This window comes from Halichoeres trimaculatus, unplaced genomic scaffold (genome assembly GCF_033239565.1).
Source record: "Halichoeres trimaculatus isolate MK-OKI-2021-1 unplaced genomic scaffold, fHalTri1.1 fHalTri1_scaffold_14, whole genome shotgun sequence".
NCBI lineage: Eukaryota > Metazoa > Chordata > Actinopteri > Labriformes > Labridae > Halichoeres > Halichoeres trimaculatus.
The window spans coordinates 22,078,521-22,096,048 of record NW_027437192.1 but is presented as its reverse complement, the minus strand read 5'-3'; the positions used below and the strand labels follow the sequence as shown (position 1 = coordinate 22,096,048).

At 42.5% G+C, this 17,528-nt stretch overlaps 3 protein-coding genes across 3 annotated transcripts; all 3 read left to right on the top strand.

Annotated features, from left to right (window-relative positions):
* Positions 1-3,067: 3,067 nt before the first annotated feature.
* On the top strand, positions 3,068-4,297 carry hoxa9a (homeobox A9a). The gene is made up of 2 exons (XM_074687180.1): positions 3,068-3,695; positions 4,056-4,297. Exons 1-2 carry the CDS (start codon positions 3,140-3,142, stop codon positions 4,295-4,297), a joined length of 798 nt encoding a protein of 265 aa, XP_074543281.1. The 5' UTR covers positions 3,068-3,139.
* A 4,374-nt stretch (positions 4,298-8,671) lies between these two features.
* LOC141803335 (homeobox protein Hox-A7-like) lies at positions 8,672-10,658 on the top strand. The gene is made up of 2 exons (XM_074687301.1): positions 8,672-9,086; positions 9,980-10,658. The coding sequence occupies exons 1-2, from the start codon at positions 8,711-8,713 to the stop codon at positions 10,294-10,296; spliced, it is 693 nt and encodes a 230-aa protein (XP_074543402.1). The 5' UTR covers positions 8,672-8,710; the 3' UTR covers positions 10,297-10,658.
* Positions 10,659-15,269: 4,611 nt separating this feature from the next.
* hoxa5a (homeobox A5a) lies at positions 15,270-16,734 on the top strand. Its single transcript, XM_074687186.1, has 2 exons — positions 15,270-15,852; positions 16,484-16,734. Exons 1-2 carry the CDS (start codon positions 15,270-15,272, stop codon positions 16,732-16,734), a joined length of 834 nt encoding a protein of 277 aa, XP_074543287.1.
* The last annotated feature ends 794 nt before the right edge of the window (positions 16,735-17,528 follow it).

The following is a 17,528-nucleotide window of genomic DNA, read 5'->3' as shown; positions in this document are numbered from 1 at the left end:
GCCTGTCCTTTTTGCTCCTTGCTGCTGCCGCTTCACTGTAGTGTGTGTACTGTTCAGCTTCAGACGATGGTTGTGGACACTTGATGTGGGACCTGAGCGCATGCTTCATTATCTATTGGCTGATTTTGTTTCACTTGAGGCCCGGATCGACTGTCGAGTGGTTTAGGTAGTTTCATGTTGTTGGGGTCAATTTCTAACTCTGCAACATGAAACTGTCTTAATTGCCCCAGTTACACACATCGGGAACAAATCAGAGACATAAAGTTGACGGGATTGGATGAAAACAGTGGGGACATGTTTGGGAAGCATGCTCTAATCCCCCCTAGGTTTCTAGTCCAGGGTGAGCTGGCTGGCTGGCTGTTGTGTACATTCTCAGCCCATCCCCTGTAATGTTTTCTGCAGGCTACTGCGCTTGTTTTTCGTCTTTAAAATAAGCCTGCACGACTGTGTGCTGAATTTAAACGTGATCAAAGCTGAGCTGCAGTATGCGTAGTGGACTTGGGGGATTAAGGGTAAAGCCGCGAGTGTTTTCCGTGAGTAGTAGTGACGCAGACACGCCAGACAAGGCCTCGGTTACGACCACTGCAGTGGAGGGGAAGGGGAAGGTGAATGGGGCAACAGCGACCTCCGTGGGCAATGAGACCGGATGCTTCCTGTGCGCAATAGTGGCTCAGACAAAAGGAGGGGAAGGGCTTTATGGCGATATTTAGATCCGCCAGACAGGCTGTTATCTGCAGAGGCAAAAGAAGTGAATAGCCCCTGTGGTAAAGTGGGTGCAAAACACACCCTGATTTAGGTTTACAGCCTGGGAGCCATTGGCAGAGCGGCGTCTTTTCCTGCTCAGAAGGTGTTTGTCTATTCGAACTTTTAGTGCACAAATAGACGCACAGCCGCTCCTTTCCCCCTTCGGCGTGTTTGAAGTCTGCTAGCCAAATAATGTGCAACTACCAGAGAGGTGATAGCTCGCAATTGCAGAGCACATTATCGACAGCTTGCCTTTTTTTTCTCTCTCTTAGCTTTTCTTCTAAATGCAATACCAGAGAGAGGAGAGAATTCCTGCGCGTTGGATCGCCGGTGGCCTTGTGGGGTGTTGGCCAAGCTCTGCGTTTATTTGCTGGCAATAAATAAAACACGCAGTATGATGTGTGAGAACTTAAGGTTGCTGCTTTGGAGACGTGAGCTGCAGTGCTAGGATATAGGTTTAAGGTGTTACAGACGTTGGTACAAACATCTGGTAAAATACACAATAATACTCAACTGTCTTTGTATTTCTTTGTTTTGATCACATTCGAAGTTTAGTGTAAAATTTGTCCCATCGTTACATTTAAATTTCCTCCACAGAGCGCTTTTTACGCGCGACGGTACACGGGATTAAAACAATATTTTCAAAATATTTCATTCCTGATGGAGATTTTCTTTATTTAGTCCCTGCCCTATTATTATTATTATTATTTTTACATTTGATCCTCTCAGTACACTACACACACACAGACACTTTAAATCCTCTGTTTTGTCCCTGCGCCACTCCTCGCACCATTTAATTTTAAAAGGAGGAAACCACAAACACCACAGTGCGCATATTTTTAGCTCTATTTAAGTGAAACGTTACACCGAGGCTTCGGCTGCTGGCTGGCATTGCAGTGACTTTGTTGATGGCGGTGATGATACCAACGTATATGCCCGTAAGTGATAACGGTGGTGTAAATAATAAACGGGTTGAGCGGGAAGAACGAGCATACGGCACCAATTTGTTGCCTGAAAAATATTTACTGCGTTCACGGTTCTCGTGCTTTAATTTATTACGCAGAAAACATCAAATTTTTGTGGTGTGTGCGTTGTAAATAATTTATTATTTCATTTTTGATTAGCTTTTCCTTAGTTAAACACAGACCTCTTTATATTTAAAATACGTACGTATAAATCAATAACAATACTAATGATATCTTAATTATTATAATAGTTTTACACACCATATTTATTGTATTTTAAAATAATTTTACTTTTGCTGTCCTCGTACTTTAGGTGTGTGATGAAGAAGCTAAATAATTGGTCTTGGAAACAAAGTTGTCGTGCAACTTTTTTGTTTACCGTGTAAAAAAATGAAATGAAATAAAAATAAGATCTGACATTTTAATAAACAATATTCTTATTTGTTAAGGTGCACGTGTTGCTGTATAATCTATTTCAAATGTGGCGTGCTGCATTGTGGATTTTGATTTATCAATGTTGCAGACCTAACATGCGTTGAGATAAAGTACTCAGTCATGAAACTTGGTATTGAATGAAACCTAACTGAAGGTCATATGTATATATATTTTTTTAATTTAACGTTTCAAAGTTGGATTGGCGCACAGGCATAATCATGTTTACGCACTAGTTAAACGCCCCTCCAAAAATGCGGTGATAGTTCACATGAGGCTAAAGCACTTATGCTCAGTTTGTTAGTTTTGCTTGTAAAACAAATTAAAGTTAGAAACACCAAAATGAGCGAGAAACAGACATGGTGATTTCTGAAACAGTGGAGTAAAAGGAAAATAAAATGGTGTAATTCAAATTGGACCTGCCTAGTTTTTTTTTTATTACGCTTGTGGTTTGAATGTGTGTTGGTGAGCAGTAGTGGTAGGGTGCTTACGTGTCCAATAAAATACCTCGTAAAATAAGCTTTTCCAAAAACCCACTGTATCGTTTTTGAGACGCCGGGTGGATTTCAGAGCAGCTGTAGGAGCAAAAGCAGGGTGAGATCCTGTAAAAGCAGCTTTTTTATATTTATTCATTCATATTTTCCATCTCACAGATAACAGATCTAATTCATAACTTGATCATTCTTAGCTTTAAAACTAGGGGTTGTTATAGGAGAGCGGGTGAGTATTTAATGACCAAAGGGATTGATTTATCCTTTATTGTTCAGGCTTTATGATCACGTGCGTCTGCTACCCAATGGCATGGCAGCCTGGCTCCCCATTACTAGCCCGCTGTAGTTCTCTGTGGGGCCAAGTTGCTACTTGATTTCTCCACATTGTTATTTTGTGAGGCTGGGTTTACTGCGTGTGTATGTGTGTGTGTGGTGTGTGTGCGCGTTTTACTTTTGCATGTATCTTGTTGTATGACTGCGTACATGTGAGCGTATCATTTTTCTGCCATGTCGACATCCGGAACACTGACTAGTTACTACGTCGATTCCCTCATTCTACCCGAGAGCGAGGAGCTCTCTGTGCCGAGGTACTCCTCCGGTCCTGGGCTCCAGCACGCCCGACAGTCCGCCTCCTCCATCGGTGAACACAACGAGCTCGGGACCTGCACTTTCCCGTCCAAACCCCCGGTGTTCGGGCCGTCATGGAGCCACGTTCCTGCTCAGTTCCCCGGCAGCGTCTCCTCTGTGTATCACCACCACTACGGGCACCCCCAGGGTCCGGTTGGTGCAGACACAGACGGCCGCTATCAGTCCTGGCTGCTGGAACCCATGTCCGGTTCTCTTCCCATGGCTGGATTAACCACAACCCATCACTACGGGATAAAACCAGAGGGTCTTGGAGCACGAGCTGACAGCGCGCTGCCCGGCTCCCACACGGCGCTGCTGCTCTCTGATTACGCAAACGGAACGGTGGCCACGGCATCACCGGGAGAAAAGGACGGACTTTCGGGCCAGACAGGGGACATGAGCGGGGAGTCTGAGGAGAAACCGGGCCTCGATCCAAGTAAGTCTCTGCAGAGCCCTTCATGTTTATAGCCGACTATTTATACCGCATAAAGCTGTGAGGATTGGGTGCGTGATGGGGGTGCGCGTCTGCACAGATGCCATTCTGAACGTGCCATTTCCTTATGGGGACGGTGAATGGCCCGGCTCCCAGATATATTAGATAACATTTTGCAGCTTTGAAAGAGAAAAATAGGAGCAAGTTGTGTTTGGATGGCGCTGCTTTTACGCACGTGCATCTGCATTTTTTTCAGATCAGTAGAGCTTTTTCTTAATGAATCATATTTATTGTTCTGCATTTGGTCACTCGGTATCAGACCCCTTACACCAGTGTCGCCCCCCTCCCCTCCACTCTTTCCAGATAACCCAGTGTCCAACTGGCTCCACGCGAGTGCCACGAGAAAAAAACGCTGTCCGTACACGAAGCACCAGATCCTGGAGCTGGAGAAAGAATTCCTCTTTAACACCTATCTGACCCGAGACCGTAGGTACGAGGTTGCAAGGCTTCTAAACCTCACCGAGAGACAGGTTAAAATCTGGTTCCAGAACCGCAGGATGAAGATGAAGAAGTTTAATAAAGACGGCGCAACGAAAGACGAGTGACTGAGCTGTAGTGTTTCAGTATTTAGGCTGTTAGGCTGCGAGCTTTGTGTGTGGAAGCTCTTAACTCTGCTGGACTTTGTTTTTAAACTTCATTGTCTTACTGTCTATATAACAGAAGCTATTAGACTTATTTGTCTTGTAAAAAAAAAGCATGTTGGGCTTCACTTTGATGCGACTACCTTTATATTGCACAATTTTAACAGTGCCCACTCGTTTTTTATTTTTTCCTTTTGTTGATTTTTTTTTAAATAATACCTCGTTAAATTGTATTAGTTGGCCTGGTCCCTGTGCTTGTTTGTGAATGGATGTTTCTAGCTGTGTTCGTTCTGGTTTGTAGCTTTATTTGTTGTCTGTTTCAGAGTCATTTGAGCGTAGATTTTGTTAAATGTAATAACTTTATTGTTGTGTTTTCCCCTAGAACTTTGACTGATGACCACGACTTTGAATCTAACATTGGAAACACAGACAGAATTGATCAGAGCGCATTTTTAAGTAGGTGCAAGAGTCTCAAAAACCCTCCTTGAAAATGCTCCAAATTAAAAATGTTCTAGTTGCTATACACATGACTACCTATGTCCTCCAACTACCTACAATAACCTGTTTTCCATGGCGGATTCTTGTAGATTTGCTTGCAGTAGATGCTGAACTTTGACTTTCAGGGAGTAGCTAACATGTTAAAAGTACATCATGTTTATTAGTGAGAGAAAATTAACTCCAAACACTGTAGGCTACTTATTGATTACCTCACGGTCTGCTGACCGGCTGACTTTTGGTTCACAAATGTAATTTGTACTTTATTTATTAAATAAAACAAATTATATCTGCGAATGCACGAGCATTGCATTCTTATTTTATTTTCAGCTCACATTGAAATGAATTATTTTTTCTTAAATACTGCTTCAGTTTCCACTTGTGGTTGCAAAAACGTTTTATTGGTGCAGGAAAAAAAAAAAGGTTATTACTTTCTCTCACACACACACACACACACACACACACACACACACACACACACACACACACACACACACACACACACACACACACACACACACACACACACACACACACACACACACACTTCTTTAAAATGTTTCTACATCAGTGCATTGAGCAAATTCAAACGTTTTACACATTTTCAGAAATATTGTTTTTTTTTTTTTAATAATTTTTGTTTTTCTTAATTTGCAGAAGATAACCCCCTCACCATCACACACACACCTATCAAAGAAACACACCTTTAGTTGAATATCTCCGTGCGCGTTTTGTGTTTCTGGATAGGGGACAGAGTTGTGTCTTGGCAGAGGATGTTGTTAGCTGTATACAGCCATAAAAGACAATTACCGCTATAACCTTTTATGGGGTGCAAAGCGCTGCGAGGCGCGAGGACACAAAGCAAAAAAAAAAAAAAAAAGACATCGACGGCCTCGACAGCTGAAGCCCAAAATAATGCAACTATGCTCAGCTCAGATATGACAAGGCTGATCAGCTGGGATCTCTGCCGTTGATGCTTTGCCTTGATTTATTAAGATTCATTATTATGATTCATGATGCAGCATTATACAATAAAATAACTCGACTTGATATTGGATTGAAAGCACAATTTGGTCTCCAGTTAGATATTTTTAAAAATGTTGACTAGTATTTGAGTGAACCTTCTATGTTTGTGTGCTCACTTCAAGTCTGTGCATGTTGGAGAAAACATTCAGCGCAAAGACAGAAATTACGGGAAGCAGCTCATTCAGTGTGAAGTCTTTTGGAGCCAAAGAGCTGCAGAGCCGAAGTGTAAGAGTCATCCAGAGCCCGACACCGCTCTGTCACATACACCAGCTCATTTAGTCCTCATTAAAGGGCTGCACAGAAACGGACAGATTATTGTGGTTAGAAGGTAACCTTAGTCCAACTGGAGCGCTGTTGTGACGCGTTAGGGGCCGCAGATGGACACAAACTTCAAAGACTCGACCAGAGACAGTGCAATAAAACGCCTGGTCTGCTATACTGTCTGGCATTCCAGTTTTAATGGCTTTATGGCCGTCCAGACACAATTAGGCTGTTTCCAGAATGGCACCCATTTGTTTTTTCTTCCATTCTGTGAGACTGCGCCTTGGACAAAAGGCCGAGCGGAAATGATCAGCTTTATTGGATTCTTCCCGACGGGGACGCGCAGGACTCACGGTCATTTGGGGAGATCTTTTGTCTCTACCTGGGAACCTTCCGCCCTCTGCTCCTCTGCTGGGCCTGTCCTAAAGGAGAAGAAGCCATAAAGCCAGTGGTTGTTTTAAACACAGTGGTAGGCCTTTGGGTGCTCCTTAATTCCAATCTCATCTGGACAAATCTGTGAAAGATCAAACACACCTTGCTTAAAATCACAAGCAGTCTTCGTCTGAGCGTAATGTTTACTCTGTTTATGCTTTTTATCTATCCGGGATAGCAGCAGGCAGTCAAAGCGCATGCGCACTACTGTTCCCAAAGACTGCAATCCCTCCATGTCACCAGAGGGTGGCGACACTGTTCTATAACACCACCCTCCCTCTTTGAACACTTCTCCCTAATGAACCTGCTCTGGAAACAAACTGTAGTAACATTTTTAAGAGTCCGGCTGAATAATTTCACACCTTTTTTACAGTCTCAGAGCAGAAGCTGTTTCTGCAGCCTGCGGAAACTATGAAACAGGCAGCACACGGTGGCTGCTGGATGCCGCCCGGCTCTGGTGTTTCCACAAGGCTTAAATACGCCCTGGATTTCAAATATAGAGCAACTTAAAAAAAAGCACGCACATCTTTCATTTTATGTCTAAACTTACAGTAAATTGATTAAATATTATCGCGTCGCTCTGCACAGCTTTAACTCTATGCCAACACACAATTCACAAGACTCACTACACTCACAACACAGCCGGTTGTGTGGTGTAGTGGCTCATAAATTCCTCATGTTTGAGAATACCAACACAAGCTGTAATTACTGTCGTTGTTATTGTTCTGCTTTTTGTTATTGGTGTGATTTTTATTGTCACCATTTGCTTAATAATCATTCTCAGCATATTGTGTCATTATAGAAGCAGTTATTAGTATTATAATGCATATATTCTATAAATAATTTATTTGTAGCTTGTATACAACTTCAAGAACCCTTTCATGGATGTTTGCGTTCGTGGTTGGCAAATATGTAATACGATTTTTAAATGAAGACCACTTGCTAGAGACCACGTCACAACAGAAGACTGTGTCAGTAATGGGTTCTCATTACTATAATTTATTTTTAATATTATTAGTAATGATAATATATTAATAGATTTAAAATAATCAGTCGTAATTTGAATAGCAGAAGTTAATTCAAATAACTTTTTTTTAGCATTAGAATAGGTCGTAGTTCTACGGTCTTAATATTACCACTACTGTGTTTTAATATAGGGGGTCTTATAATTAGTACAAGTAAGAAGACTCTAATTAGCAGCAACAGTTTTGTTTCTATAAATTAATGGAAGGCCCACTAGTTTTAATGGAAGTAATGTAAGTATATGTATTATCATTAATGTTATATATGATCAATTATATTATTTATATCATCAGTATCATATATAATATTTATCAGGATTTAAAATTGCATAACTCGAATATTGCTACAAAACGATAGTTAAAAACTAGCAAAGCTTTGGAATAGTGAAACATGTGACGTTACAATAAATAAAAAGATTTTAAATAATAGTTCTATCGTTGGCCAACAATACTAGCTAAATGACTCAGAAATGACAGTTCTATTTTTGCCTGAGAGTCCATAAAAACGCTTTTGATTTGTTTTTACTAAGACTGAATTCTGTTGTAGCGGTTAAATGACATAAAAGGAGAAATAATTTTCTATAAAACACGTGTTCATGGGTTTTTTTTATTTTTCAAAATCACATGACTTCGTGCAAAAGTGGATTCTGAATGCACGAAAAAAATAGAAAGAAAAATAGCACCCAGCCGTAAAAGTATCCCTTTTAGTTATATTAACAGCTTTATAACCGATAACGTCCTGTTTTAGTTCAGCTTATTGTGACAGTGTGTCATTATGGAGTACGTTGAGACGAAGCCGTCTTAAGAGCCATAAAATAAATTACATAAAACAATACTCCAAATCACCTCAATTACTTTTTGATCATCAGGACCGTGTGAATTTCTCTCTTGTGTGTTTATGTGTGCGTGTGTGTGTTTATGTGAAGTGCTAATCCTACACTGCAGTCCTGCGCCATAATGAAACCCTGATCTGCCCGTTGATTGGACGGGAGCGTCCAGGCCGGAGTCACGTGAGTGAATTCGCTGGTCCAGAGTAAAAATGGGCTTTGGTGTAAATCTAGGGTGTATTGCTGTCATATATCACACTACCTCGTAAAAACGACACTGAGGATTCTGGGCCAACAAATCAGAGGGAAAAAATATGAGTTCTTATTATGTGGACGGTCTTCTAAGCAAATATACGGCAGCTGCTTCCCTCTTTCCAAACACGGAGCGGGCGTCCTGCAGCATTGGACCTGCTGGAGAGGACTATGGCTCGGCTTGGCCGGCTGCGGCCATCTCCTACACATCATCTCTGTCTGGAGCTTACAGCGTCAACAATGCAATGTACCAGAGCCGGCCTGTGTTTACCTCGGGGTATGGCCAGGGGCAGAGCGCACACACTCCACACACACTGCAGTGCAGCCTGCTCGACCAGAGCCGCCTGTTCACCGACAGCTGCTGCCATCCGGAGCCGGGACACCTCGCCTCGCCGCTGGACAAACACTACCGGATGTATCCCTGGATGAGAGCATCAGGCAAGTGCTGATTCCGTCTCTTAAGGCCGTTTCAAGCCCTGTAGGTCAATGCTGCTAGAAAACATTGGGATACTCACAGTGGCCGTTAGTGCTTCAATTAATTTCGTGAAACCATTGGTGTTGCATGGAAAGAATCGTAAAACTTTTATTGCGCAACTAATGAGTTCTGAAGCCATAAATTCATTTGGCCAGCGCTCCTGTGTGTCGAGTGCGCAGAGACCTTGCCGCTGGGGGGTTTCTCTGCACTCCTATTACTCTTATAGCCTCTTCTCCCCTTTGTGGTTGTAAAAAAGAGCAGCCTGTTGTGTAAATCAGCTCTCTCGCACTCTGCAGCTCCTTTCTAATTGGGTCTGCACTGCAGAGGCTCTGCTACTTTCTGAACCTGGTTCGTATAGACATTGCTGGATCAATACGGCCCAGTATTGTCTGTTACATAAAGCAGTCAAGTGGATTTAGAATGCAAGTAATTTGAAACATTGGGGTTTGTTATAATTGTGAAGGAGAAAGGTGATGGGGGCTGTAATCTAATTACTTACGGCCCCTTTGGTGCGCAGGAGATTGTTGGCTTTTAATTGGAAAGGCATGCAGGGTATCAAAGAAGGAATAGGCCAAACATCCCAGCAGGAACAGTTAAGAGAGATGCAGAGATCTGAAAACGATTTCTTTAAAGCCTTAGCTTGGGATTAAAGGTGTTTCTGTGCAGGTGTGATTGGGGGTTAAAGTGAAATCATTAGACAAATTTAATAAACGAGTCCCAGGAGAATTCCAAACACAATATTTTTTATTGCTCACACTAGTTTGGTAAAAGGATATTGTTTTTTCGGAACCAAATCTCACACATGGTGCAAAAATAAATTTCCTTCAAGTTAAAAGACGCATCTTTTCATCCACAGATCCGAACAAAAAGCGTGGACGGCAGACCTACTCCCGGTACCAGACCCTGGAGCTGGAGAAAGAGTTCCACTTCAGCCGCTACCTGACCCGCAAGAGGAGGGTCGAGGTCGCCAATGCCCTCTGCCTTTCAGAGAGACAGATCAAAATCTGGTTTCAGAACCGCAGGATGAAGTGGAAGAAAGACCACAAAGAGGAACCGGTGTCAGCTTCCGACGGGGAGAAGGACGGAGAGACCCAGGCTACGTCAGAGTCCACGGACCGCAGAGCTGGAGACAAAAGGGGCGACGGTTCGGAGTCAGAGACGGCTGCAAAGTAACGACAGAGGAAAAACAAGCATTAAAACAAAAACAGACATTTTGAATATTAATCACGCGTTTTTAATCACACAACATCCACACAATGTAACCTTTGTAAGACAAATTTATTTACAAAAGAAGGCGGTTATGTAATGAGCATTTAATAACATAATCTATGTATCTCCACTTAAACAAAGCAGAAGATGCCCCGCGTAACAGGGCTAAATCATCCAACAATATTTTCATAAAGAAATTAACCTGTAACTTAAATTTACTATGCTACTGAAGCTACACACTTTAACCAAAAACTACCTATTACTTACCTTCTATTATGAAGCTCCACTCACTGTTTAAAATGATTTTAAACAGCTACATGCTACCTATGCCAACAACATGTATCTTTAGACCATTGTGTTTTCTTAATAGGGCACATTTTGACTTCTTGGTAAATTTCCCTTATTTGAAACCAAGGCTATTCGTAGTTTTTTTTTTTTTTTTTTAAATTAACGCCTTTAATTATTATTTCATGAGGTGTGACACTATCTTCTATTTCAAAATCACCGCTTGCGCTCAGGCTGAAATATTTGTTTATCTTTGGATGAACTCTTCTAACCTACCTCATGCTCTTTTTGCTTATTTCGCTGTAAACAGGACTAACCTAACGTAAATACTCTGCAGTCCTCACCATGCACTGTAACAGAAAAAAAAGAGAAAGAAAAAATCCTGACTATTTTATTCAGGACTCACTTTATGCCGGGATCGTGGATACACTCAATCCATGCATGCACTTAAAAAAAAACATGAATGCAAACACTAAAATATTTCCGTTCCCTCCTTTTAATGTGAATAATATAAACAATAAAACAAAGAAAACTATTCTTAAGTCATTACTCTGTTAATAAAAATATTATCTTTGGTTAAACTGTTTTTCTGTTTGTTTACTCTTAATATTTGCATTTTCTGTGGTCTCGACATAACCGCACCAATCCGGGTATAATCACAGCAGTTTGGCGCTCTTGGAGATAATAATTTATCCTCACTGCGGTCAATATTAGGTTACATGTAACGTTACGTGCGTCCATTCTGTGGCTTGGGTAAACACTGCAGCTGGGGAATGTGAACTATGAGGATGCGAGATGGGGCAGGCTGCAGATGAAGGGAAATTACTGTTGAACTCTGCGTTGCCTCTTCCCTCTGTAAGATGGCGCCTGACGATGACCTGCCCCCTTCCCTCCCCTCCTCTCCCTCCTTTACTCCCCCTCTTTCTCCCCATCTCTCCCTCCAGCGCTGGGCCATAAATCCGTTGTTGTTTATGAAAATTTACAACATAGCAATGCAACTTTACGACCCAGCTCGCCCTCCCATTGGCTGTGGTTTGTCATGTGACGGAGACCCGTGAACATGAACTTTTTTATGTATAATTCCAATAGAGGAATAGAGCAGCCTTTCATTTAACGGTCTTGAGCGTCTGCACGGTTGTTTTCACCAGCGAACCTCCACATTTTTATGCATCTTCTCCCTTTTTGTGTAGTTTTTTTTTCGGTGAGTCTGAGACTCAATGCGCAAGAGCTTGCCTTGGGATATGTCTGGATCCTTTAGGTGCCCTGCTGTCGCTCTCCTGACACGTTCTGGCAGGATGAGAGGAAGGAGCCCCGGTGCGTCACTGACCCCTCGGGAGCCCTGGCTTCCGTCCGGGGACGCAGCTGGACACTTCCCTCCGTCAATGGTCGTCTGCACCTGCCAACCCGGTCCACTTTGCACCCCTGTTTACAGGCAGAGACCTCCACAAGGTAAGAGATCAGGAACCTCCATTTGTTGAATTTTTGATCAGATAGAAAAGAATAAAGCAAAGTATACACAGTTAGTTATTTTAAGCATCCGCCTTGTTTGTGTTTTGTGTACATATGGCTCTAAGGTGTCAGGTTAGCTCATTTGGTAGGACTTGAACAGCAGATGCTGTCCATCTTGGATTGCAAAACAAAACTTCTGCTGCTGCTTCATTTGATCTCTTTCTTTTGATCCATGTTGGCTTCTGTTTGCCCTCACAACTTCATTTGTTTGTTGCATTTAAATGGAGACGGGCTTTCAGATACACATTTCATTGGGTAGAATGTGGCCACTAGATGTGCTCTTTAACGCCCTCCTGTGGAGACATTGGAGTGGTTTCGGTTGCAGCTCTGCTTGTTATGCTGCAAGTGGACCTCAGACACGTCGACCTCTATTTTATATTTGACTGGTCGCCTTGCTTGGTGCTGGTATTTTCGTGCTTAAAACTTGTGCGTACAGACTTCGATTTCTATCCATGCAGGCTGCTGAGAAATGGCATGATTGTGTATTTTACAAAACAAGATTGTTAATGTTGGGCGACCTTTATTTAATCCAAATTAATATTTATATGAGAGGAGTTTCATATATTAAATATTCGTGTTGGATAAGAGAATTCTGCTGCTCTGTTTTTGTCTGGTAATTTTAATTTTGGGAGCTTTCACTTAAACCCACTGAGCCACAGTGTTGTGTATTTTGGCACCACGATGATTCTCTTTGGAGCAAATGTATTATGCCAAGTAAATAAATCCTCAAGCTGAAAGTGCATGTAATGTCACATATGACATGCAGTGACACTAATGTTTATTTCCACATCTGACATCGCTGCGTAAAATTCGTCAGTCTTTACTTCAGCGCAAGCAGCTACAGTGACTTATGTGTATCGTGAGGAAACTGTGATCCAGTTCTTTTTGGTTGTTTGGAGTGTTTTTTGTTTTTGCTGTGTTGTTCCGTTGTGCATCGTGCCCTATTTATTGTTGTGTGCTGTTACTGTTCTTTTTAGTCGTGCGTAATGACACAAAATCATTACGCACTGGATTTTAGCTGCGGGTGCTGGTGTGTGTTTGCGCCTGCAGAGTGCACTGCCCACCAGTTTTCCTTCAGCAGTGGCCCCCATGCTCCTGGCTCGATATGTTTGACGCTGTCTCCTTTCCTCTCTTTTCTTTTGCTCCTTATTTAGATCCTGGGTGTGTCCCTGGCTCAAAGCCGGGAAATACTTTTCGTGGGAACTTTGTTGCCATTGGTCAGCCATAAATCAGCTGTTAGGGCATGAGTGTTGAGCCAACTCTCACACAGTTCAGGTCTTCTCTCCTTACGGGCCAGCTGGATGTGGAAGCTTGCTGCTCATCCCATGCTTTGTGGGGTATTTTTGATTGGAAAAAAATGCACATACCTCACAGAAAAATAATTTTAACGTACTGTGTTTGTGAGAAACATTGGGCATGTGTCGGGGCTGGGGAAAGGCTCGAAGTGGGAAAACAGAGGACGTGTCGCTGCCTTTAAGAGACAAGGTGCCATAAAAATTCCAGAGGGAGAAAAGCAAACGGAAAGCGCAAGACGGAGTGTCATATCTCTTTTCAGGCTTCATGTTTGCTCCATACTCTGAGGATCTTCGCATTTTTGTTCCTCTGCTCTTCTGCGCTTCTTAACCCTATTTCTTTCACTGACAGCCTACAATGACAGCGTGTTTCCCCCCTGAAAATTAGAGTCAGCTAAAGTTAAACTTAAAATTAAAAATATATACACATCTTAACCATATTACTCTGGAGTGTTTGAGTCGACTGATTCGACAGTTTTATTTATTTTCTTTTTCTTTTATTTTCAGTCTGTTTTTTTTTTTTTAAAGTAAGATGTGTTTTCTTTATACAGATTTATTTGCATGTAAGATAAGAGACAGAGATTCTGGGTCTGATTTTAAATAGTACGAACAGTGAAACTGAGCACATACTGTGTAATTTCTGTTGTTTGTTATGCTTAAAAAAAGAAATCATTGGTCTACAATTTCACGACTCAATTTGTCCAAACCAGCCTTCCCAGGCCTTAATTTATTTCAAATCTCCTTTTCTTAAATTACAATACATGCTAACTGCTAAACAAACGGGGTCATTTCGCCCTTATAAGCAGCATTCCAAATACCAAGAAAATACAATCTGATGAAATATTGTCTGTTTGCAGATAATATAATCCTCGATACGCCATTCACGGAAAGCGTAATAACACAGGAACACACACAGAAAGTGCTTAATATTCAAATGGTCTTTATGTTTGAGGGTTTAAAATTTTCAACTACCTCAGAGGAGACAGTAAGGAGGCATTCAGTGCCTTCATGTGGCTTATATTTAAAGATATAAATTTTTCAACGTGGCATAAAACCCAGGCCTCCGACTGAATGTCATAAGCTCTGACGACGCACTCCTTGGCTCTTATACTAAGACAGAACTTTCCCCCATCATTAATTTTTCCACAACATAAGTATTTTTTCATTTGTTTATGGTTATGAAAGAATATAGGCAGCCCGACTTTGAATGAACTCTTATTCCATTAACTGCACAGACTATTTGCACTCATCGCCTCTATCATAACATACATAACAGATCTTGATGGAATTATTTCTGTCGACTCTCCTCTCAGAGATTGCACTCTCAGCGTGTCACTTGTTGTATTGTTTAGGAGCTCGTTGCTTTTTGCCGCAATGGTCGTTAACCTCCGAATGACCCCACGCGGAGCCCACGCCTGACAAACCTCCGTAGACACGCAGTGCATCAGTTGCACCAGAGGATGGCGCACGACGACAATCCAAAACACAGGAGCCCTGCCTCTGAGTTTGCCCTAGCCACGGGCGCTCGGAGGCGCGCGCCCTTCTCATCCCACCCAGTATTTCCTGTGTGCACGAGTTTACCTCTCGAGGTCACCAAGCAGGATTTACGACTGGTCAACAAAAGCACGTGATACTCCGCCGTACCCCATATTTGGGTGCCTACGTAAGAGAGAATCAAGTCCATGTCCCACTCATTTCCATAATTCATCATAAATTGTGCAAGGGTGCTATAGGACGCGCTAAAGCATAAGAGCCACAAATCAAGCACACAGGTTTATGCTGTTTCACCTCCAAAAAACAATAAAAACAACAACAAAACCTGCAACCAGCAAACGTTGGAATTGTCAACAAATGAGCTCCTATTTTGTGAACTCATTCTGCGGACGCTATCCCAATGGCGCGGACTTCCAGTTACATAATTATGGAGACCATGGTTCGGGAAACGAGCAATACAGAGACTCCACAGCCATGCATTCCAGCAGGTATGGCTATGGCTACAACGGGATGGACCTGACAGTTGGCCGGGAAGGTACCGGACACTTTGTGGGCAGCGAGCGGACGCAGGGCTACTCCCCGAGCCACTCAGCGGCGGCGACACCCTCAGTGGAGCAGGTCAGGTACACCCAGTCCGCCAGCAGCACTGGGACCTCGTCTCTATCTCCTCCACCTGACCCGCTGCCATGCTCCTCGGTCGCCAGCTCGTCACCGGCCACCGAGACTCAGCCCCAACACCGAGCTGTGAAAAACTCTATCACAACCTCGTGCTCGAGCTCTAACGGAGGCTCGCTGCTGCTTAGCCGGGACTGTGTGTCCAAAGCTTCCCCCCTCGAGGAGGAGAAGCCTTCGGGGAGCGCACCGACAACTCCACAGAATACCACCGACTCCACACAGCCTCAGATCTATCCATGGATGAGAAAACTGCACATAAATCACGGTATGGAAACTTTTCTTTTAATTAGCTGGTATTGATTTTTGAGACGTGGCACTGTTATTGTTCGGTCAAGGTGTGACTGTGCTCATCTCCAATTCAGGGGCTTTAAAACTTAAGATATCGTGCCAAATGGTGATTATTTAGGATGAATTTTGTTTTAAAAGGAGATTTACATATTTGAGTTTAAGGTGGGCATTTGGTGCCGTATCCGAACCTCACCTGTTTGGAGTGAAGTAGCTTATCAGTAATGTCAGCACTGAGCAGGTAAGGGCTAATTCAAAAGAATAAAAAATGAATTTAGAGTTCGGTGATGGACAGTCTGCATTATGTACCTCTTATACGCGTTTTTGTTTACTAAACTGTTTTTTTTTCCAGCAAAACACGCCACATTTTACGTGTCATTACTGGCTCGGAAAATCCCACTGAAAACACGTATATTCAGGTTTTATAAATCTGTATTTTTGGTGCATTATGCTCAAAGAGATTGCTGGAAATAACTTAATAGTATGCCAAGTTTTACGCAGTTATCATCTGCTCAAGCCATCCAGCCAAAAAACTTCAAATTCTAAAAATCCTGGTTAAAAAAGTTTCTGCAGGTGTCATTTTTCAACGTTTTCTCCTCTTGCCGTAACAGAATTGTCCGGACCAGAGGGCAAGAGAGCCAGGACAGCATACACCCGGTACCAGACCCTGGAGCTGGAGAAGGAGTTCCACTTCAACCGGTACCTGACCCGCAGGCGGAGGATCGAGATCGCCCACGCCCTCTGCCTCTCAGAGAGACAGATCAAAATCTGGTTTCAGAACCGCAGGATGAAGTGGAAGAAAGACAACAAGCTGAAGAGCATGAACATGGCGGCAGCGGGCGGAGCAGGCTACAGGCCCTGATATTCCCTGTTTCAACTCTGATTACGAGCACTATGAAAATAGAACAAAGATTGTAATAACTTCTCTTCGTCCCTCTTCAAAAGGCGCAGAGACTTGTAAAAGGGGCTGTGTGCGGGACAGGGGGACATTCCTACCCCAAACCCCCGCTGTATGTCAAAAAATAAACCCTCATATTCCTTTTTTTTCCTTTTTATCCCCACAATGGTTATGCTTACGTGATTAAAAACACGCATTCTGTACAGTTCTGTCTAGATTTAGAGAAAAAAAGAAACATAAATGTTTGTTTAAATTATTTCTTGTTCAGACGGAAAATAAAAATAATAAAAGCTTGAGATGCTACCTTACCTACCGCAGATAAATCCAGTAAAAGTTGTGTGATGCACTCAGAACAATAACGCCCTGATAGAAAAGGGTGACGGTTGAGCTGCCTTTGTGTTATGCCTTGTTTTCTCTGTATGTACTGTATATGTATGTATTTATTTGTTTGATGTATTGTACCAACTTGTCAGAAAACTTGCTTCCAAAAAAGTAGAGCCAGCGGTAAGCAGTGCGTGATTATTGTGATGCGTTGTGGACACTTGTATGGACAGAGGTTCCTTCCCAGTCTTGTTTGTACAGTAGCTGTTACATTGTATCTTTTAATTTCTTATATTTGTAATTTTTCAGCTGGAGCTGCTGTTTTTCGTTGACCCGAACGCAACATTTGATTGTTCTGCCTTTGTTTGACCATGGAGGGCTCCACAGTAAATTTCCTCGCCATTAAGTGTAAAACTCCATCGTGATTAGCTTTTTGT

Excerpts from the sequence above, each read along its gene's own strand:
- hoxa5a (XM_074687186.1), top strand. The coding sequence starts at position 15,270 with ATGAGCTCCTATTTTGTGAACTCATTCTGCGGACGCTATCCCAATGGC. Across the intron at positions 15,853-16,483 it reads AAAACTGCACATAAATCACG|AATTGTCCGGACCAGAGGGC; the intron begins GTATGGAAACTT and ends TTGCCGTAACAG.
- LOC141803335 (XM_074687301.1), top strand. The coding sequence starts at position 8,711 with ATGAGTTCTTATTATGTGGACGGTCTTCTAAGCAAATATACGGCAGCT. Across the intron at positions 9,087-9,979 it reads TCCCTGGATGAGAGCATCAG|ATCCGAACAAAAAGCGTGGA; the intron begins GCAAGTGCTGAT and ends TTTCATCCACAG.
- hoxa9a (XM_074687180.1), top strand. The coding sequence starts at position 3,140 with ATGTCGACATCCGGAACACTGACTAGTTACTACGTCGATTCCCTCATT. Across the intron at positions 3,696-4,055 it reads GAAACCGGGCCTCGATCCAA|ATAACCCAGTGTCCAACTGG; the intron begins GTAAGTCTCTGC and ends CACTCTTTCCAG.